The 23,390-nt window shown below is 35.8% G+C and overlaps 1 protein-coding gene across 1 annotated transcript in view; it reads left to right on the top strand.

Moving 5' to 3' along the window:
* ADAMTS19 (ADAM metallopeptidase with thrombospondin type 1 motif 19) overlaps window positions 1–23,390 on the top strand; it is a 274,741-nt gene that overhangs the window by 211,989 nt on the left and 39,362 nt on the right. The window contains exons 17-18 of the mRNA XM_059061851.2: window positions 17,031–17,188; window positions 20,892–21,045. Coding sequence (XP_058917834.1) covers window positions 17,031–17,188; window positions 20,892–21,045 — 312 coding nt within the window. The remainder of the gene's footprint in view (window positions 1–17,030; window positions 17,189–20,891; window positions 21,046–23,390) is intronic.

The raw sequence follows: 23,390 nt of genomic DNA on the forward strand, positions 1-23,390 counted from the left end.
GACTGGCTTAACGAATAATTCATGTATACTGTATTCATAAGAAATATATGTAAAACATGAGTCACAAAAATTAAAAATCAAAGAATGGAAACTACCACAAAAATATAAATCAGAATAATACTGATATAGCCATAGTAATATGTCAAAACTCATTTTAAAGAAAAATGCATTACTTGAGATTAAAAAGTTCACAAAATAATTATAAAAGAATCCACTTTATCACAAACATAATTTTAAATTATATGAACCCAGGAATATAGCTTCAAAGCTTTAAAGCAAAAATTGACCAAGAAAAATGGACAAATTCATCATCATCATGAAATTAAACACACAAATATGGAGTAAACTGACTTCCAACCAAAATGTTGAGGTAATACACAGAGAAAAAGTACTCTTTAAACAAATAATGCTGGAATAACTTGATATTTATATGAGGAATAAAATTAAACCTTGGTCCCAACCTTACAACATACACAAAAATTAAAATGGATTAGAAATCTAAACAAAGAAGCTAAAACTCTGAAACTTATAACAAAAAACATAATAGAAACATATTCATGACATTGTGATAAGCAAGGCTTTCTTTACAATGGATGTGAAAAAATACCAACTCCTCCACCAAAAAGACATATATTGGATTTCATCAAAAATAAAACTACGAGAGGATTGGGGTTGGCTGCATGAACACAGCCTGAAAGGGTTAGTGTGCCACAGCTAGCCGGGAGGGAGTCCAGGAAAAGGTCTGGAACTGCCAAAGAGGCAAGAGACTTTATTTTGCCTCTTTGTTTCCCTGTGCATGAGGAGAAGGGATTAAGAGCGCTGCTTAAAGGAGCTCCAGAGACGGGCACGAGCTGCAGCTATCAGCGTGGACCCCAGAGATGGGCATGAGACACTAAGGCTGCTGCTGCAGCCACCAACAAGCCTGTGTGTGAGCACAGGTCACTATACACACCTCCGCTCCTGGGAGCCTGTGTAGCCCACAACTGCCAGGGTCCCATGATCCAGGGACAACTTCCCCAGGAGAACACAAGGTGCACCTCAGGTTGTTGCAACATCACACCAGCCTCTGCCACTGCAGGGTCACCATGCACTCCATACCCCTCCCTCCCCCTGGCCTGAGAGAGCCAGATCCCCCTACAGCTGCTCCTTTAACCCTATCCTGTCTGAGCGAAGAACAGATGCCCTCAGGTGACCTACATGCAGAGGTGGGGCCAAATCCAAAGTTGAACCCCAGTAGCTGTGCGAACAAAGAGAGAAAGGGAAATTTCTCCCAGCAGCCTCAGGAGCAGAGGATTAAATCTCCACAATCAACTCGATGTTCCCTGCATCTGTGAAATACCTGAAAAGACAACAAATAATCCCAAACTAAGGAGGTGGACTTTGGGAGCAATGATATACATATTTTTTCCCTTTTCTCTTTTTCTGAGTGTGTATGTGTATGCTTCTGTGTGTGATTTTGTCTGTATAGCTTTGCTTTTACCATTTGTCCTAGGGTTCTGTCTGTCTGTTTTTGTTGTTGTTTTTAGTATAGTTTTCAGTGCTTGTTATCATTGGTGAATTTGTTTTTTGGTTGTTCTTTCTTTTTAATTACTTAAACGTTTTTTAAATTATTTTTTGTTTTTTATTTTAATAACTTTATTTTATTTTATTTTATCTTTTTCTTTCTTCCGTTCTCCCTTTTATTCTGAGCCCTGTGGATGAGAGGCATCTGGTGCTCCAGCCAGGCGTCAGGCCTGTGTCTCTGAGGTGGGAGAGCCAAGTTCAGGACATTCGTCCACCAGAGACCTCCCAGCTCCATGTAATATCATATGGTGAAAATCTCCAAGAGATCTCCATCTCAACACCAAGACCCAGCTCCACTCAATGACCAGCAAACTACATTGCTGGCCACCCTATGCCAAACAACTAACAAGACAGGAACACAGCCCCATCCATTAGCAGAGAGGCTTCCTAAAATCATAATAAGGTCAAGACACCCCAAAACACACCAGCGGACGTGGTCCTGCCCACCAGAAAGACAAGATCCAGCCACATTCACCAGAACACAGGCACCAGTCCCCTCTACCAGGAAGCCTACACAAGCCACTGAACCAACCTTAGCCACCAGGGACAGACACCAAAAACAACGCAAACTCTGAACCTGCAGCCTGCAAAAAGGAGACCCCAAACACATTAAGTTAAGCAAAATGAGAAGACAGAGAAACACACAGCAGTTGAAGGAGCAAGGTAAAAACCCACCAGACCAAACAAATGAAGAGGAAATAGGCAGCTACCTGAAAAATAATTCAGAGTATTGATAGTAAAGATCATCCAAAATCCTGGAAATCGAGTGGAGAAAATACAAGAAATGTTAACAAAGAACCTAGAAGAACTACAGAGCAAACAAACAATGATGAACAACTCAAAAAATGAAATTAAAATTCTCTAGGAGGAATCAATAGCAGAATGACCGAGGCAAAAGAATGGATAAGTGAGCTGAAAGATAAAGTAGTGGAAATTAACTACTGCAGAGCAGAATAAAGAAAAAAGAATGAAAAGAATTGAGGACAGTCTTAGAGGCCTCTGGGACAACATTAAATGCACCAACATTAGGATTATAGGGGTCCCAGAAGAAGAAGAGAAAAAGAAAGGGACTGAGAAAATATTTGACGAGATTATAGTTGAAAACTTCCCTAATATGGGAAAGGAAATAATCAAGTCCAGCAAGCGCACAGAATCCCACACAGGATAAATCCAAGGAGAAACATGCCAAGACACTTATTAATCAAGCTATCAAAAATTAAATACAAAAAAAATATATTACAAACATCAAGGGAAAAACAACAAATGACATACAAGGGAATTCCCATAAGGTTAAGAGCTGACCTTTCAGCAGAAACTCTGCAAGCCAGAAGAGAGTGGCAGGACATATCTAAAGTGATGAAAGGGAAAAACCTACAAACAAGATTACTCTATCCCACAAGGATCTCATTCAGATTCAACGGAGAACTTAAAAACTTTACAGACAAGCTAAAGCTAAGAGAATTCAGTACAACCAAACGAGCTTTACAACAAATGCTAAAGGAACTTCTCTAGGCGAGAAACACAAGAAAAGGAAAAGACCTACAATAACAAACCCAAAACAATTAAGAATATAGTAATAGGAACATACATTTCAATAATTACCTTAAAAGAAAATGGATTAAATGCTCCAACCAAAAGACATAGACTGGGACTTCCCTGGTGGTGCAGTGGTTGAGAGTCCGCCTACCAATGCAGGGGACATGTGTTCGTGCCCCGGTCCGAGAAGATCCCACATGCCACGGAGCAGCTAGGCCTGTGAGCCATGGCTGCTAAGCCTGTGCGTCCAGAGCCTGTGCTCCACAATGGGAGAGGCCATAACACTGAGAGGCCCACGTACTGCAAAAAAAAGAAAAAACAAAAAGACATAGACTGGCTGAATGTATACAAAAATAAGACCTGTATATATGCTGTCTACAAGAGACCCACTTCAGACCTAGGTACACATACAAACAGAAAGTGAAGGGATGAAAAAAGATATTGCATGCAAATGGAAATCAAAGAAAGCTGGAGTAGCAATTCTCATATCACACCAAGTAGACTTTAAAACAAAGACTATTACAAGAGACAAAGAAGGACATTACAAAATGATCAAGAGATCAACCCAAGAAGAAGATATGACAATTGTAAATATTTATTCTCCCAACATAGGAGCACCTCAATACATAAGACAAATACTAACAGCCATAAAAGGGGAAACCGAAAGTAACAGAATCATAGTAGGGGACTTTAACACCCCACTTTCACCAATGGACAGATTATCCAAAATGAAAATAAATAAGGAAACACAAGCTTTAAATGATACATTAAACAACATGGACTTAATTGATATTTAAGAAAACTGAAATCATATCAAGTATCTTTTCTGACCACAATGCTATGAGACTAGATATCAATTACAGGAAAAAATCTGTAAAAAATACAAACACATGGGCTTCCCTGGTGGTGCAGTGGTTGAGAGTCCTCCTGCCAGTGCAGGGGACGCGGGTTCATGCCCCGGTCTGGAAGGAACCCACATGCCGAGGAGCGGCTGGTCCCGTGAGCCATGGCCACTGGCCCTGCGCGTCTGGAGCCTGTGCTCCGTGGCGGGAGGGGCCACAGCACTAAGAGGCCCATGTACCACAAAACAAAAACAAAAACAAAAACAAACACATGGAGGCTAAACAATACAATACTTAAAAACCAAGACATCACTGAACACATCAAAGAGGAAATAAAAAAATACCTAGAAACAAATGACAATGAAAACACGGCAACCCAAAGACTATGGGATGCAGCAAAAGCAGTTCTAAGAGGGAAGTTTATAGCAATACAATCCTACCTTAAGAAACAAGTAACATTTCAAATAAACAACCTAACCTTACACCTAAAGCGATTAGAGAAAGAAGAACCTAAAAACCCCAAAGTTAGCAGAAGGAAAGAAATCATAAAGATCAGATCAGAAGTAAATGAAAAAGAAATGAAGGAAATGATAGCAACAATCAATAAAACTAAAAACTGGTTCTTTGAGAAGATAAACAAAATTGATTGACCATTAGCCAGACTCATAAAGAACAAAAGGGAGAAGACTCAAATCAATAGAATTAGAAATGAAAACAAAGAAGTAACAACTGATACTTTAGAAATACAAAGGATCATATGAGATTACTACAAGCAACTATATGCCAATAAAATGTACAACTAGAAGACCTGGACAAATTCTTAGAAAAGCACAACCTTCCGAGACTGAACCAGGAAGAAATAGAAAATATGAACAGACGAATCACAAGCACTGAAATTGAAATTGTGATGAAAAATCTTCCAACAAACAAAAGCCCAGGACCAGATGGCTTCACAGGCGAATTCTATCAAACATTTAGAGAGGAGCTAACACCTATCCTTCTCAAACTCTTCCAAAATATAGCAGAGGGAGGAACACTCCCAAACTCATTCTGCGAGGCCACCATCACCCTGATACCAAAACCAGACAAAGATGTCACACACACAAAAAAAACCTACAGGCCAGTATCACTGATGAACATAGATGCAAAAATTCTCAACAAATTATTATCAAACAGAATCCAACAGCACATTAAAGGGATCATACACCATGATCAAGTGAGGTTTATTCCAGGAATGCAAGGATTCTTCAATATATGCAAATCAATGTGATACACCATATTAACAAATTGAAGGAGAAAAACCATATGATCATCTCAATAGATGGGGAAAAAGCTTTCAACAATATTCAACACCCATTTATGATAAAAACCCTGCAGAAAGTAGGTATAGAGGGAACTTACCTCAACATAATAAAGGCCATATATGACAAACCCACAGCCACCATTTTCCTCAATGGTGAAAATCTGAAACCATTTCCACTAAGATCAGTAACAAGACAGGGTTTCCCACTCTCACCACTGTTATTCAACATAGTTTTGGAAGTTTTAGCCACAGCAATCAGAGAGAAAAAGAAATAAAAGGAACCCAAATCAGAAAAGAAGTAAAGCTGTCACTGTTTGCAGATGACATGATACTTTATAGAGAGAATCCTAAAGATGCTACCAGAAGACTACTAGAGCTAATCAATGATTTGGTAAAGTAGCAGGATACAAAATTAATGTACAGAAATCTCTTGCATTCCTATACACTAATGATGAAAAATCTGAGAGTGAAATTAAGAATACACTCCCATTTATCACTGCAACAAAAAGAATAAAATACCCAGGTATAAACCTACCTGAGGAGACAAAAGACGTGTATGCAGTAAATTATAAGACACTGATGAAAAAAATTAAAGATGATAAAAATAGATGGAGAGATGTATCATGTTCTTGGATTTGAAGAATCAACATTGTGAAAATGACTTTACTATGCAAAGCAATCTACAGATTCAATGCAATCCCTATCAAACTACCACTGACATTTTTCTCAGAACTAGAACAAAAAATTTCACAGTTTGTACGGAAACACAAAGGACCCTGAATAGCCAAAACAATCTTGAGCAAGAAAAACGGAGCTGGAGGAATCAGGCTTCCAGACTTCAGACTATACTACAAAGCTACAGTAATCAAGACAGTATGATACTCGCACAAAACCAGAAATATAGATCTGAAATGGAACAGGATATAAAGCCCATAGATAAATCCACGCACATATGGTCACCTTATCTTTGATAAAGGAGAAAATTATATAAAATGGAGAAAAGACAGCCTCTTCAATAGGTGATGCTGGGAAAACTGGACAGCTACATGTAAAAGTATGAAGTGAGAACACTCCCTAACACCACACACAAAAATGAACTCCAAATGGATTAAAGACCTAAATCTTAGGCCAGATACTATCAAACTCTTAGAGGAAAACATAGGTAGAACACTCTATGACATCAATCACAGCAAGATCCTTTTTGACCCACCTCCTAGAGGAATGGAAATAAAAACAAAAGTAAACAAATGGGACCTAATGAAATTCAAAACCTTTTGCACAACAAAGGAAACCATAAACAGTACAAAAAGACAACCCAGAATGGGAGAAAATGTTTGCAAATGAAGCAACTGACAAAGGATTAATCTCCAAAATTTACAAGCAATTCAATATCAAGAAAACAAACAACCCAATCCAAAAATGGGCAGAAGACCTAAAGAGACATTTCTCCAAAAAAGATATACAGATTGCCACCAAACACATGAAAGGATGCTCAACATCATTAATCATTGGAGAAATGCATATCAAAACTACAATGCAGTATCATCTCACACTGGTCAGAATGGCCATCATCAAAACACCTACAAACAATAAATGCTGGAGAGTGTGTGGAGAAAAGGGAACACTCTTGCACTGCTGGTGGGAATGTAAATTGATACAGCCACTATGGAGAACAGTATGGAGGTTCCTTAAAAAACTAGAAGTAGAACTACCATATGACCCAGCAATCCCACTACTGGGCATATACCCTAAGAAAACCATAATTCAAAAAGAGTCATGCACCACAGTGTTCATTGAGTACTATTTACAATAGCCAGGACATGGAAGCAATCTAAGTGTCCATTGACAGATGAATGGATAAATAAGATGTGGCACATACATACAATGGAATATTACTCAGCCATAAAAAGAAACGAAATTGAGTTATTTGTAGTGAGGTGGATGGTCCTAGAGTCTGTCATACAGAGTGAAGTAAATCAGAAAGAGAGAAACAAATACCGTACGCTAACACATATATATGGAATCTTAAAAAAAAAAACAAGAAAAATGGTCATGAAGAACCTAGAGGCAAAACAGGAATAAAGACACAGACCTACTAGAGAATGGACTTGAGGACACAAGGAGGGGGAAGGGTAAGCTGGGACAAAGTGAGAGAGTGGTAGTGTATATATGGACATATACATACACTACAAAATGTAAAATAGATAGCTAGTGGGAAGCAGTCACATAGCACAGGGAGATCAGATCGGTGCTTTGTGACCAGCTAGAAGGATGGGATAGGCAGGTAGGAGGGAGGAAGACACAAGAAGGAAGAGATATGGGGATATATGTGTAGTTATAACTGATTCACTTTGTTATAAAGCAGAAACTAACACACCATTGTAAAGCAGTTATAGTCCCATAAAAATGTTAAAAAGAAAAAAATAAAGAGAAGGTGGGATTTGAAAAATAATTGAATAGAAATTAAATAAATAAATAAATAAGCTATGTTCTTTTAAAGACATCATTAAGAAAATAAAAAGGCAAGCCATTTTCTCAGAGAAAAATATTTGTAATTTATCATGAAAAGAATTTGTATCTAGAATATATAAAAATATAATTTTCATGAATATTTAATAGATAGAAACAAATATTTTTAACCAATAGTTAGTTATAAAGGAAACAGTAAAGTACAAATGTTTATATTTATTACCTACCTTAAGAAAAATAACATTTTTAGTACATTTGAAGAACCCTTGTGCCCCTCCTCTTCTATTTTCTAGTAAATTTTTTATAAAACTGGTACCGTTTTTCCTTAAATGTTTGAACATTGGTATTTTCTTTCTGGGAAGGTTTTTGAAACCCAGGCTGATTTCTTTATGTGTGTGTGTGTGTGTGTGTGTGTGTGTGTGTGTGTGTGTGTGTGTTTATAACTAGTCAGATATTCTTTTAATTCTTGTGACAGATTTGGTAATTGGTGTCTTCAAAGAACTTACCTATTTCACTTATCACGTTTATTGTCTTGAAGTTGTTTATAATATGTCCTATAACACTACAGTGTCTATATGCACTATAGCAATATTTCTCCTCTCATTTTTGATGTTAATTTTTGTCTTCTTTTCCTAATCAGTCAAACTAGAGTTTTATCTGTTTTTGATCCTTTTAAATAACCAACTTTTAGTGTCATTAATTGCATCTATTGTTAATCTGCTTCCTATTCAATTGACTTTTGGTCTTTATTATTTTCTTCCTACTTACTTTAGGTTTAAATCGATTTTTTAAATACCATTTTAAATTAGAAACTTAGGTAATTGATTTTAGTTCTTTCTTCTTTGTTAATATGACAGTTTTTCTAAGCACTGCTTTAGCTGCATTCCACAATTTTTGTAGGTCATACTTTTTGTTTAAAATATTTTTGAATTATCATTGTGGTTTCTACTTTGACTCATGAGTTATTTGTAACTGTATTGTTTAATTTCCAAATATTTGTAGATTTTCTAGTAGATATTTTGTTATTTTTTCCAGTTAAAATCTGCGTGGAAAGAGAATATGCAGTTGATCCTTGAACGAGATGGGGGTTAGGGACGCCTACCCTCCATACAGCTGAAAATCTTAGTATAATTTATAGTCAGACCTCCACATAGGCTCTTCCTCCATATATACCGTTTCTCGCTATGTGCGATTCAGTTCAGCATTTGTGAATTCAAACATCAGGGGAGGTGGGGATGGGAGATCATGTAGTAGTGAAGTATTTAACATTGAAAAAAATCCATGTATAAAGTGGCCCACGCAGTTCACATACATGTTCAAGGGTCAGCTGTACTGCCTGATTTCAACTGAGACTTGTTTCATGCCCTATGGCTTGTATTGGTTAATGTTTCATTTATACTTGAAAAAAATTATATTCTGCAATTGCTGACTCTTCTCTAAATATCGGTTGGCTCCATTTGGTTCAAGTGTTCTATATTCTTTTATCATCTAAGGAAAGAGAAATATTGAAATCTCTGATTAAAACTGAATTTTTCTATATCTTCTTTCAATTATGTTAGTTTTTGCTTTGTGCATTTTGATACTTTGTTATATACTTATGATTTTATTATCTTCTTAATAAATTTTAAATGTCATTTGAGATTTTACATTTAAAGTAATTTAAGTTTAAATGACATTTTAAAAACTTCTCTCTTGATCTTAGAATATTCCTTGACCTGAAGTCCATGCTATCTGATATTATTATAGCCAATACATCTTTTCTGATTGGTGTTGCATGCTTAACTCTTTTTATCCTTTTAGGTTTAATCTCTCTATCTTTCATTTTTAAAGTACATTTTTTTTAAAGTACATTCTTGTAAATTGAATATAGTTGGCCCTCTGGCCTGATAATCTATCCTAACTAATATCATAGTACATTTAAACATAATATAATTATATGAATATTGAATTTTTCTAGTATTTCATTCCTTTCTATTCCCTTTTTCCTCTTAATCTGGCTTCTGTTGGATTTTTTTTTTTAGTATTCCATTAATCTCCTTTATTTGCTTATCAGCCATGTATAGCTCATATTTTATATTTTCATTGATTGCTTTACTGTATGAGTTTTTAACTTATTATAGTCTCCCTTCAGATTATATTGTGCCACTTTACATGTAATATAAGTCCTTAGAACAGTTTAGTTTCCTTTTCCTCCTTCCCCTCCTTTGTGCTATTATACACTTTATTTCTACATTTTATATAATCAACTTATTTCTGCATATGCTTTAAGCACCAAAATACCTTGTAACTATTTATGCTTTAAGTAGTTAATTATACTATAAAGAACTTATGAATGAAATAATTATGTATATTTTTATTTTATTTTTTAATTTTTTAAAATTTTTATTTAAGGATAGTTGATTTAAAATGTTGTGTTAGTTTCTGATGTACAGCAAAGTGAGTCAGTTAAACATATCACTTTTTTAGATTCTTTTCCCATGTAGATCATTACAGAGTATTGAGAAGAGTTCCCTGTGCTATACAGTAGGCCCTTATAAAATAGACAACTAATAAGGACCTGCTTAGATATTTTTGTACATTTACCAGTACCAGTATTCTTCATGCCTTCACATAGACACCTGTTTCCATCTAGAACCATGTTCTTTTAGCCTGAAGAACATCCTTTAATACTTCTTGTAGAACAAGTCTGCTGGCAGCCAAATTTCTCAGATTTTGTTTCTCTGACAGTATATTTATTTCACCTTCATATGTGAAGGATATTTTCACTGAATATAGAATTCTTTATTTTGTTTTGTTTTACTTTGTTTTGTTTTTCTCACTTTAAGGTAACATTTCATTGTCTTCTGGCTTGCATTAGTTGTAATGGTATATCCAGGGAATTCTTAAATCTTTTTTCCCCTATATCTAATATGTCTGTTGCCTTTATGACCACTATTTTTTTTATGATTCCATGCTTTTTATCTTTTATTTTTTTCACTTTTAATTTTATACTGGTGTATAGTTGATTAACAATGTTGTGTTAGTTTCAGGTGTACAGCAAAGTGATTCAGTTATACGTATACATGTATTTATTCTTTTTCAAATTCCTTTCCCATTTAGGTTGTAGATAACATTGAGTAGATTTCCCTGTGCTATACAGTTAAGTCCTTGTTGGTTATCTATTTTAAATATGGCCACTAGTAAGATTGTTCTCCCTATCATTGTGTGCCAGCGGTTTGATTGTATTGTGCTTTGGTATGGCTTTCTTTATGCTTATCCTGTTTGGGTTCCGATGTACTTCTCAGATCTGTAGGTTTATGGTTTTTATCAGATTTGGAAAAATTTTGAACACTATATCTTCAAATAATTTTTGTGCCTACCCTCCCTTTTCAGGGAGCCTTTATTCTAGGACTAGACCAGCTTTATTTCTAATATGCAGCCTTTCTAGGTTCTCCTCTGAAGAGTCTGTATGTTCAGTAAGATATCTTCACTCTGATAGCATAGAGTGCATACGTCTTCCAACCCTATGCAAGCTCCAGTAGTTATGCAGTTTACAGGTCCTAGGTAGTTACTCTTTTCCCAGCCTTGCAGAATTTCACCCCACTTATTTGCAGCTTAGTACAATATTTAGTTTCAGGCTCAAAGGAACACCTTTGCAGACTTTTTTCTTTCGCTTTTATCATATTCGTATTTTGGTTGGTTTTCCTAATTACCATATCATAGAAAAAAATGCATTCTGTTTGTTAATGGTTCACTTCATTTCCTTGAAAAATACCAAAACTTTTAAGAAAAAGACTTACTATGTTTCTTAAGAATTTAGTAATAATCAGTTAACTATAGGATTTATAGAAACTCAGGACTTTAAAAGAATAGTGCAAGTAAACAGATAATTCTCCTTTAAACTACCATGATAGTTTCTGCCACAAAAATTTTTGACAGATGAAGGATGAAACAAATGAAACAGTTATTTTTGAGTGGCTCTAAGAAATTCTGTTGTAGAATTTTAAGTTGCCAATATTTGGTATAATACCATGCTGCTTGATGTTAATGGATAGTGTTGTAGGAATTAGAAGGTAGTTAACTTCTGTAATAGAAAACAAAAAGATAATTGTGAAATAGCGTACACTTGACACTACCCCCCTGCCGCCCATATTCCCTGTGTCCTGTCAAAACTCTATTGTGTTCTACCTGCCAGGTACCTGGTTATTCCCATTTCTTTCCCTTGGGTCATTGCATAAACCAGTAAGGTTTAAGGTAACCTCCAAAAGAGACGTAAAAGTGGAAACGAAAGACTTTAAGGGCTCAAAGACAGACAGTAAGATGAACTGATAAATGATAGGGCTGATAGTTAAGTGTAAACAGTGAGCATATATAAGGAGGCTCTTGCAGCATAAATAAGAGGTTTCTACACAGTAAGCATAAATAAGTGAAATCCTCTAGGTTATGTCCCTCATACTATGTCAACTTATGAAATATTTTGAAGCTCGTCGCTGTGTTGCTCCGTCTTCTCCAGTACTCAATAAAACAGATTCCAGCTGCCTTAGCCAGTTTGAACTCCATTCTCTGTGTCCTCATCTCGCTGAAGCCCTCTTTATCTGTGCTCTGCTTGAGTTTCCCCTCTCTGTGGTGTGGCCTGCTAAATATCTTCAGGCAGAAAGTCAAGTAATTTTAGAGAGCATTGGGTCTCCTCCTCTTAAGGATCACAGTTCTCTGTTGTCCATTGTCCAGTGTCTGGGAACAGTTGTTTCATATACTGTCTAGTTTTCTAGTTGTTTACAGGGGGAGAGATAGTGCAATTCCAGTTATACAGCTATGGCCAGAAACAGATTTTCTAAAAATGTTTTTAAAGCTAATGAATTAAAAACCAAAACCAGGAAACACCACACACCCAGAGTATTGAGTCTGCATATAAGGTTGCTCTTAAGCTTATAAATTGTGTGGGTTTTCAGATACATGCACGTGGCATTTGGGTGGGGAATGCTGAATTCCAGAATACCGGTTGAGTCTCAACATTATACTATAGTCACCACAAAAGGTTTTTAAGGCATTTTTCTTAGAGATTTTCAGGAAATATTCCTTTATAATAGTGCCATGAATATATGTTGAGATACAGGAAAAAAAAATGGAATTATACTGGCTGCAGTACAAATCTAGGCCAAAAAGACTCTCAGAATATTTAATAGACCTTAGAGAAATACAAGGACGTACTTTACCTTTTAGGCAAAATCATTATTTTTTTAATCAATCTAGCATTATCAGAAGTATATCCATTTGTAGATGGTAAGAGCTATTTGCAAAGTGTTGAGAGTTTTCTGGCAATGTATTTCCCTTTCAAGTTTAAAATTCAAGGTAAACATTAGTACTTGTATATTTTTCATACATCTGAAAATATTTATGCTTAATATTTTATCTAAAACATTATACTTTATATGCAGTATGTGATAAAGATATTACTTGGTAGAAATTAAGTAAAATTTCAATAATTTTATTAACATGTTGCTTTTAATAATGAGAATATAAAGTCCATAAAAATTTCTTAGTGGACCAAAAAACCTTCACAGATAATTTATAATTTGCTTAATTAATTTAAATTTAAAAGGCAAATAACTAATAAGCAAATGAAAAATATCTTTAACCTCAATAGCAAAAGGAGACTTTTCTAAAAATCTGGATTGTGCAAAATTCAAATCTTGATATTTCTCCTCAATCATTTTTTTGCTAGCCTTTCCAATCTTACTGTTTGCTTTTATAACCCACTGTTTCTCATACTAGAAACCTGGCATCATCCCTGACACTTCCTTTCACACAAGACAACCAAGTCATCATCATATTTTATGAATTTCACTCCTAAATTCCTCTTTGTACTTCTCTCTACTACCTTAAGCCAAGCCACCATTACTTTCCATTGGGCTACTATTCTGTCTTCTCTATACAGATTTGTCCTATGCAAGTCCATTTTCTGTACAATATTGTTCAAAATCTTGTATAGTTTTATATTTTTTCTTAGGAAAAAGCCTCTAAAAGTTAACAAGGCCTATAAGGTCTGCCTATTCCTTACTCTCCAGCCTTATGAGTTCATGATCCACTTCAGTACATGTGGCATCTGCACATTTGCTACCTGATTCTCACCAAGCTGCAATGGTGACCTTGGCATCTGTAGTTCCCTCAGTCTTGAACACTCCTTCTATGCTTCTCTTTTCCCCTGGCTAGCATCCTCCATAAATGACATCCTTCAGGCAAGCCTTTCCTGATTCCTCCCTCACAAGTTTCAGCGTAATTATAATTAGCTGGTTACTTATGACTTGATTAATATCTGGATTGCTAGTTAGATGATAAGTTCTATGAAGCCAGAGAACATATTTCTATTGTTCATTTGGCAAGTCCCAGAACTTTGAGTATTTCCTGATTTATAGCAGATGCTTGATAAGCAATGATTTAGGCATGATTAAATATTATACAAGAGAAAGGTGCTTTCAAGGAGTTCAGAAATGGACACTCTCAGTCACTGTTATGAAAGCATAAATTCTTGCAAACTTTATGGAAATCAATTTGAAATTGTTTTTCCAAATCTTTAAATGTTTGATTTCTTTGACTCTAACTCCAAATCTGGGAATCTATCCAAGGGAAGTATTCAGGTATACAAATATTTAGTGTACAATGTATTTATCTGAACGTTATTTACAATATTAAAAAGTTGGAAATCCTCAAACATTCAATAAATAGAGATTAGCTTAAATAATATTTTGGAAGATTTATTGGCTTATTATCAAAACATTTGCATAACATTATGACATAAAAACCTTCGATGAATCTTCATGTAAATGTTTTTGAAAGGGAAATTCAATTATATGGAAGAGTTTAAAGTTTAAATTAAAAAAAAATCATTTGGAAAAAACAGAAGGAATCCTTAATTTTAAATGATAATCATGGCATGTCACTTCCATGTTATGAATCTCATTTAAATAGTAGCACAGATCAGGTCAAAAAAGAAAAAGAGAAAAAAAAGTATAGGTAAACAAAGTTACTCCACAAAATTTCATACAAATGATGGCTGTTTGTAGGTGAGAATTAGCATTTATCCTCCATTCTTGTACACAATAAAATCACAAACTAGGGATATTTAAAGGTTCTGAGTTCTGTTTTTAGAACTAACACATTATCTTTGAATTGTTTTATATTGAATATAAACCTGTCATTCTTTTTTTTAAACATCTTTATTTGAGTATAACTGTTTTACAATAGTGTGTTAGTTTCTCCTTTACAACAAAGTGAATCAGTTATACATATACATATGTTCCCATATCTCTTCCCTCTTGCATCACCCTCCCTCCCACCCTCCCTATCCCACCCCTCTAGGTGGTCACAAAGCACAGAGGTGAACTCCCTGTGCTATGCGGCAGCTTCCCACTAGCTATCTAATTTACATTTGGTAGTGTGTATATGTCCCTGCCACTCTCTCACTTTGTCACAGCTTACCCTTCCCCCTCCCCATATCCTCAAGTCCATGCTCTAGTAGGTCTGTGTTTTATTCCCGTCCTACCACTAATCTCTTCATGACATTTTTTTTTTCTTAGATTCCATATATATGTGTTAGCATATGGTATTTGTTTTTCTCCTTCTGACTTACTTCACTCTGTATGACAGACTCCAGGTCTATCCACCTCACTACAAATAACTCAATTTCGTTTCTTTTTATGGCTGAGTAATATTCCATTGCATATATGTGCCACATCTTCTTTATCCATTCATCTGTTGATGGACACTTAGGTTGCTTCCATGTGCTGGCTATCGTAAATAGAACTGCAATAAACATTTTGGTACATGACTCTTTTTGAATTATGGTTTTCTCAGGGTATATGCCCAGTAGTGGGATTGCGGGGTCGTATGGTAGTTCTATTTGTAGTTTTTTAAGGAACCTCCATACTGTTCTCCATAGTGGCTGTATCATTTTACATTCCCACCAACATTGCAAGAGTGTTCCCTTTTCTCCACACCCTCTCCAGCATTTATTGTTTCTATAGTTTTTGATGATGACCAATCTGGCCGGTGTGAAATGATATCTCATTGTAGTTTTGGTTTGCATTTCTCTAATGATTAATGATGTTGAGCATTCTTTCATGTGTTTGTTGGCAATCTGTATATCTTCTTTGGGGAAATGTCTATTTAATTCTTCTGCCCATTTTTGGATTGCGTTGTTTGTTTTTTTGTTATTGAGCTGCATGAGTTGCTTATAAATTTTGGATATTAATCCTTTGTCAGTTGCTTCATTTGCAAATATTTTCTCCCATTCTGAGGGTTGTCTTTTGGTCTTCTTTATGCTATCCTTTGCTGTGCAAAAGCTTTTAAGTTTCATTAGGTCCCATTTTTTTATTTTTGTTTTTATTTCCATTTCTCTAGGAGATGGATCAAAAAGGATCTTGCTGTGATTGATGTCATAGAGTGTTCTGCCTATGTTTTCCTCTAGGAGTTTGATAGTGTCTGGCCTTACATGTAGGTCTTTAACTCATTTTGAGTTTATTTTTGTGTGTGGTGTTAGAGAGTGTTCTAATTTCATACTTTTACAGGTAGCTGTCCAGTTTTCCCAGCACCCCTTATTGAAGAGGCTGTCTTTTCTCCACTGTATATCCTTGCCTCCTTTATCAAAGATAAGGTGACCATATGTGTGTGGGTTTATCTCTGGGCTTTCTATCCTGTTCCATTGATCTATATTTCTGTTTTTGTGCCAGTACCATACTGTCTTGATTACTGTAGGCTTGTAGTATAGTCTGAAGTCAGGGAGCCTGATTCCTCCAGCTCCATTTTTCGTTCTCAAGATTGCTTTGGCTATTTGGGGTCTTTTGTGTTTCAACCCTGTCATTCTGATCTGTTAGTTAACACTCCATGTCATGATCTTTCTGTCATCACACTCTTTCCTGCATGGCATAGGAGATACAGAGCATGTATAAGATGTAGTACAAGCCTTCACATTGTTCATAGGATCATTGCATAGACAATACAGACACACATAGCCTTTAAAATAATAATATGTTGTTAAAGAATAAATGATTAAGGGACACAAAATATGGTTATAGACATCAAGTGTTCAAAGGAGTTTGGAGGAGGCAAGGATAAACGTGACTCTATGGTTTGTGGACAGCTTCAGGAGAGAGGAGAACTTCCTGTGGCATTTGCTATGATTGCAGACTTTCCCAAAGAGGAGATGCCTCATGTTTTACATCAGGGAGTGTTGACCCTTTAGTTTAGAAATGAATGAAATGCTTTTAACAAAATCATGCAAAGTGGTTAGTGATTAATGATGCTGACTTGTTAATCTCATAATATTTTATAACCTTTTATAGCTCTCCGAGACACTGGAAAACAGTCTATTAATAGTGACTGGAAGATTGAACACTCTGGAGCATTCAACATAGCGGGAACTACTGTCCATTATGTAAGACGAGGTCTCTGGGAGAAGATCTCCGCCAAAGGTCCTACTACATCACCATTACACCTCCTGGTATGAGGGAATGAATCGGTAACATTGCATAATCAGCTTCCTATGACAAAGGACATTCCCACCGTGCCTTCTCTTATCTTTTTTCCAAATTTGAATTGTCAAGTAAACATTTCAAATTATTTAAGAGGTGGGTTTTTTAATGTGTTTGAAATCCAGATGTCTAAAAATGGAAATTATTACAAAAGGAACACAATATTTTAGGGAATTCACAGATTCACAGTAGAAGTGAATTAGTAGGCAATAAGGTTCCTCTTTCCCTAAAAGCATGTGTTTACTAACCAGAGTGGATGTCTATAGAGTGCTATAATATGGCAAACCCTAGCATTTCGTACATTGTGAAATGGGCATTCCTTGAATCTGTGTAAAACACCTTTGATAAAATGGTATTGGTCCCAGGGGAAAACGTTTGGTAAATATCTAACAAGGCTTCCAATTACCCCATTGTGTTCTTACTAGGTTAAGTGATTCCTGTAAAGAATTACGATAATTTGAATTTTGGGGATAATAAGTTTCTTTACCATGTAGCAGAAGACTAGGTCTGAGTTTGGAGTGAAAATATCAGGACATTGGGGCTCTGTGCCCTCGCTCATGGCAGGTTCACATGCCTCTTTTGACCTTGAGCATTCCAGTCAATGCTAATGGCTCAGTTTTTTTCTTCTGGTGGCAAAGTCTGAGATTCACACACTTCAACACCTCTTTGAGTCCACACATAAAAACAACTCTAAAATACAGTCAACTGACTATTTATTTGGAGTGTGGTGTGCCACATTATTTAATATCTCCACACAATTAAAGTTGAATTCTTCCTCAACTGGAGACATCTGTGTTGCCAGTATAGCAGCCAGAGGTTCAAATCTCATACTGGCCCATTTGCTTTTCCTACTTTAACATGCCTGCAAATCACCTGGGGTTCTTGTTAAAATGCATATTCTGGGGAGGAACCTGAGACCTGCATTTCTAACCACCTCCCAGGTGATGCCACTACTGCTGGTCCACTGACCACATTTCAAGTAAGAATGTTTTAGAGAACTGCAGTCAATAGACTTTACCAACAGGAATATGCATAAAGGGAGCAGGGTGAGTTGCATGGGGGCCTTCTGTTCCGAATCTTAATACTAGTAATAATATACACCATCAAGCACTGAGCGTCAGACCCTATCCAACAGTGCTTTATGTTCATTATAGCATTTAATCCTCAAAATAACCCTGTGTAGTATGTATTATTATTACACCACTTTACAGATTAGAAAACACTATGTAAAAGTTAAATACTGTGCTCATTGCCTCCCAGTAAATTACTTAGCTTTGAATAAACCAGGTGTTAATCCATCTTCCATGCTCCCGCTCCTGATGCAAAGCTTAAATCTAAGTTCTTTACACCAGACAGCCTTGGATCATGAGTATGCGTATACTTTAAATAATTATTTTGTTCATTTCCCCACAGTTCCTCTGGATCCTTTTATTTGATTTGAATTGGAAACTCCACTCTGTGCCCTCTGCCATCTGGAGAGAGGAAAAAAAAAAATGACTAAACAAACATTGTATGACCAATATCTGGCTCTTTCCATGACTGGGTCATTTAGAATAACAACATTATCAACAACAAACATTTGTTTAATGATTGGGTTGCAGAAAATGCCATCAGGTTGCCTCCCTTACATGAATGTAAACTACGTTTTTTTTAATGGAAGAAGACTGAGGCTCTTTTAGTGAGCCTCTAATTCAGAATCTTAAAACAATATATGTGAGACCTCAGTGTTGGGCAGAGAGTTTCCTTGCTGTAGAATCTTTAATCTGACTGGTAATTACCAAGGTTTTTCCTGGAAGCATGAAACATAATTAAAGTCAGTGAACTATGTCTAAAAGAAGGCATCTATGTGACCTGGATTTATTCAGTAATCCAAGGGAAACTGCACTTCTAAGATATTTTTCTTTAATGACTATTACAGATTGAAAGCTGGTACTGAATTTTGAAAGGCAATACCTTCTGCTGCCATGCTTCAGTATGTGCCCCTCAACTGTAACGCGGTCACACTTTCCTTGCAAAGAATACTGCCAAGTTCAAATGGTTTAAGAAAGAGCTAATGATTTTGTAGCCAATGTCTTTATTTTAAATGGCATTAGCTATTCAAGGACAATCTAAAGTTCTATCGATGAAAAGGTTGTTTTTTAAGAAAAAAAGACATGATTTCATTTAATTAAATAAGTTGGCAAATGATTTATTTATATGTTTATTTCATCAATTTAAAAATCATGTAATAGTCTGGTTATTTCCATAAACAAGGTGAGTCCATCTCTCTCTTTTTTAACTCATTTAGCTGAAAAATCACTGGCAACATGAAATGAGATATTTAAAGCGAAAATAAGCACTGTGATATACTTAGAAGTAGCACCCAGTATGTTAGTATATATGAATTTTTAAAGTATTATTTTTATTGTTGATATAGTTGGTTTATAGTGTCATCATACTAGTTCCCCAGTCCACATATTAAAATGTATCTTAGTATTTCTGGTAATATATTGAGGCAGAATCTTAAGAAAAAGAAGTAAAGAAAATTAACCCTGGGCTTATTTAAATTTTTTCCTATTAATTGTTAACTCTGTAACCTGTCATTATAACCACCTTGATACAGATTAAATATTTAAGTTTTCTAATACTTTAACATAATTTAAAATTTAGATATATATGTTTTTATACATCACAGTGTGTCATATAGACTGCTTCCATAAATCCTCAGATCCATAGAAGTGATATATTCCATGGGCCTGTTTGACATATTTGGTGAAAATGTATTTATAAAGAAACATATATTCTCATTCATTCTTTTATTTAAAATGAGTATATTTCAGGTATTTTTCTTTCATTTAAAATATGTATGCTTGCCCATGATGATGCAGTTCTTAGCTTGATACTGGGTACCATGGGAGAACAAAGCAGACATGGTCCCTGCTTATGGTTTAGTCCAATGTAGCCCAAAGTTCAATCATTCTCATACATCCTTTATGGTTTCTTACACTGTTTACATAACTGTAAACATAACTGTACATAACTGTACCATTATTAAGTTAATTTGCATTTAGAAGTTCTTTTTAACATAAATTTCTTTTCAAAGAAAATGATCTTTATTATAAATGGAAAATTAGTAACCTTACCAAAGTTTAACTGTAAGCATACATGGAATAAAATTTTTGTCCTCTAATTGGCTTAGAAGTTCTCTACCCTTATGGAGTGAAATGATTCCCCAAATCTTCTCTTCCTCTGTTGAAACAGGGACTTATTATTCATCTTTCTCTTTTATATGAGTGGAACGGCTTCATTTGATATTAGATTGTGGGTTATATCTTGATGTTATGTAGGACACATGTCCCTGTCCCCCCTACTAAAGTCATCTCATACATGTACCATGCTTTGAGAGACTGTCTAGTCCATCAACTTGGGAGAAAGTAATGTGGTATCTCTGACCTTATTCAGGTGGGCTATTTTTTCATGCTGTCTTTAGCTCAAAGGTAAGTGTGTAACTCCAGTGATTTCAGAAGTAGGACAATTTTAATATTTAAGCATAATATCTCGTCTACTATGTATTAAAGGAGCATGCACACCATGCAAAAAGCATCTTAAGGTATTCGTATGCTTAGTTTTATGCTTTACATTGAATATGCTCTACTTTGATCCATCTGCCTTGATCACTTTTATATATTATAGGTGCTACTGTTTCAAGACCAGAATTATGGTCTTCATTATGAATACACTATCCCTTCAGACCCTCTACCAGAGAATCAGAGCTCCAAAGCACCTGAACCCCTTTTCATGTGGACACACACAGGCTGGGAAGATTGCGATGCCACGTGTGGAGGAGGTGAAGTATTTTTCAGTATTTATCTTTCCAAAACAGCTTCTTTTCTGATTAACCATTGATAATTAAGACAGGTCCATAACCCCTTATCTAAAATTTTAAACTCCATAAAGGATTGGAAACTGAAAGTTTTTTGTGACACATTTAGTGCCTAAATGCCTGAATTATTTTGCAGCAAAATCTGGCATGAATTGAAGAAAGGCTATGTACAGTTGTTACATATGTCACTCAATATGATCACTCATTGCATTGCTTTGCATAAATATTAACACTTACGGGGGCTGCCCTAGACACCATACAGGTTGTTATGTCATATACTTACACTTTTATATTTACTTGAGACACTATACCATTTAGATTTCAGAGAGATGGGAAGAAACCAACAAAGCATATTAAAATAAGTAACTAACAACATTGGAGAAAAAACATGCAAATGAGAATGCTTTTCTGTAAGGCAAGTGAGAAAGTATTTATTACAAGAAAGAGAGAATGATCGACTGTATCAAGAGGTGCTAATAAGTCAAAAATAATGTGCATTGAAATTGACTATTACATTCAAATATATTTATTGTATTTCAAAATATATTATATTTTTATATTTGAAACATAGAGGTCAATGATGACTGTCAAAATTACTTTTAATGATTTGGCTCAAAAGACTAAGTGGAGTAAATTCAAGAGAAAATAGCATGTGATAAATTGAAGAAAGGACTCAAGGTAATAGGAAATTTTGCTGAAACAAGAAAGCAGAGAAATGTGGCATTAGCTGGAAGGGAATATGAATCAAAGAGTTTGTTGTTGTTTTTAATAGGGGAAATTATACATGATGATTTCCCAATGTGGGTTTTCTAGAATAGAACAGAAAACTGGTGGTGTAAAGGAGAGAGCAAAAAATATCTGGAGTGATATCCTTAAGTTGGCAGGATGGATGGAATGGAATAGTTGGCTTTGGATAGAAATATGGAGAGCCCATCACTAGTAACAGGAGAAAATATAGTATTTTGAACAGAAGCAGATGTTGGAAACTTATGGTGGTACTCTTTTGGTTGCATCTATTTTATCAGTAAAGGCCATTTTGCTGCAATTAAAAGTGAGAAAGGAGATATGGGAATTTTGAAAAGAGAGGAGATGTGAAGTGGTCACTTAAGAGAATGAGAGAATGAATGAAATGGTACATGTATTTTGACTTTATGGTAGCATTGATGGTCCACTTGAAGTTGACAGTCATGAATTTAGCTTGACACATATATCATAATGATACTTACCCTCCAGCTATGCATAGCATACAGATGCACTTGTGGTACAAGTTTTGGAATTACCATGTGAGTATAATAAAACAAAAGGAGAATCCGTTTGACCTGAGGTTGTATGTAAGGAGTTGAAAATGATTGGCCGTGGAATTTAGTTGTATAAGGAGGAAAGTAAAACTACAAAGGACTTTGAAAGACAGTGAAAAGATGGTAGCACTAATGGATTTTAGGGCGTGGTGGAGTTAAACAACTTTTAGACTCAGGGTACTTAAGGGAGAGGGCGGAAATACAGGAGATGGTGACAGAAAATAGAGCTAAGAGTATGGAGTGGATATAGTTATTAGTAATAACGAGACCAGGAGAGTTAGTGGCTTCAGTGAAGTGAAAGTACAGATCTTTGGGAAGGGAAGTGTGTCCGGAACTGAGAGGCCTCAGTGTTGGAAGAATCGTTCAAAGGGCTATAATAATTACCAAAAAAGGTGTTAGGAGCAGTATTAGAAAATAGAACAATAATCCAGGAGGTAAAATCTTAGAGTAAAAAGAGAGATTGAATCAGGGGTTGGTGTTCAGTTAAGCAAGAAGGGGACTGCACTGCATAGTCTGCTCCAAAGCTGTAGGTTTAGGTAGAAGGAAGGGAGAATGGTCTGGTGGTGACAGCGAGGGGCATGGACACCCATGCTGCCTCTAGATGCCAAGGTATGGGGTGTAAGCAAGAAAATGAACCCCCCACTGGCGGCTGTAACGGAAGCAAGAAACAGTGTCCTCGGGAGAGAGAAAAAGGGTACCGGGAACATCCAGATGTGTGGAGGCTGGGGAGGAGCAGATTTTGCTGGAGCACCTGGAGCTCTGGGGTCACCAGAGCAAAGGCAACATGGTGGGCAGGGGAAGGGAGAGATTATAAAGAGCAGACTTTGCTCCCAGGGGTACAGAGTAATTATAACAAAAGGATTTCTAGTCACTCACAATTTAAAAGCTTGTAGCAGTCATCCTTGGCACAGTGAAATTTTCATTGGCCATGTTTCCCTGGGGTCCCATTATCAACATGTGACTTGGGATCCTGTGTCCTCAGTCCTCTCCTGTTGATGACCCCATGTACAC

The sequence above is a fragment of the Kogia breviceps genome, chromosome 4 (genome assembly GCF_026419965.1).
Source record: "Kogia breviceps isolate mKogBre1 chromosome 4, mKogBre1 haplotype 1, whole genome shotgun sequence".
Taxonomy (NCBI): Eukaryota; Metazoa; Chordata; class Mammalia; order Artiodactyla; family Physeteridae; genus Kogia; species Kogia breviceps.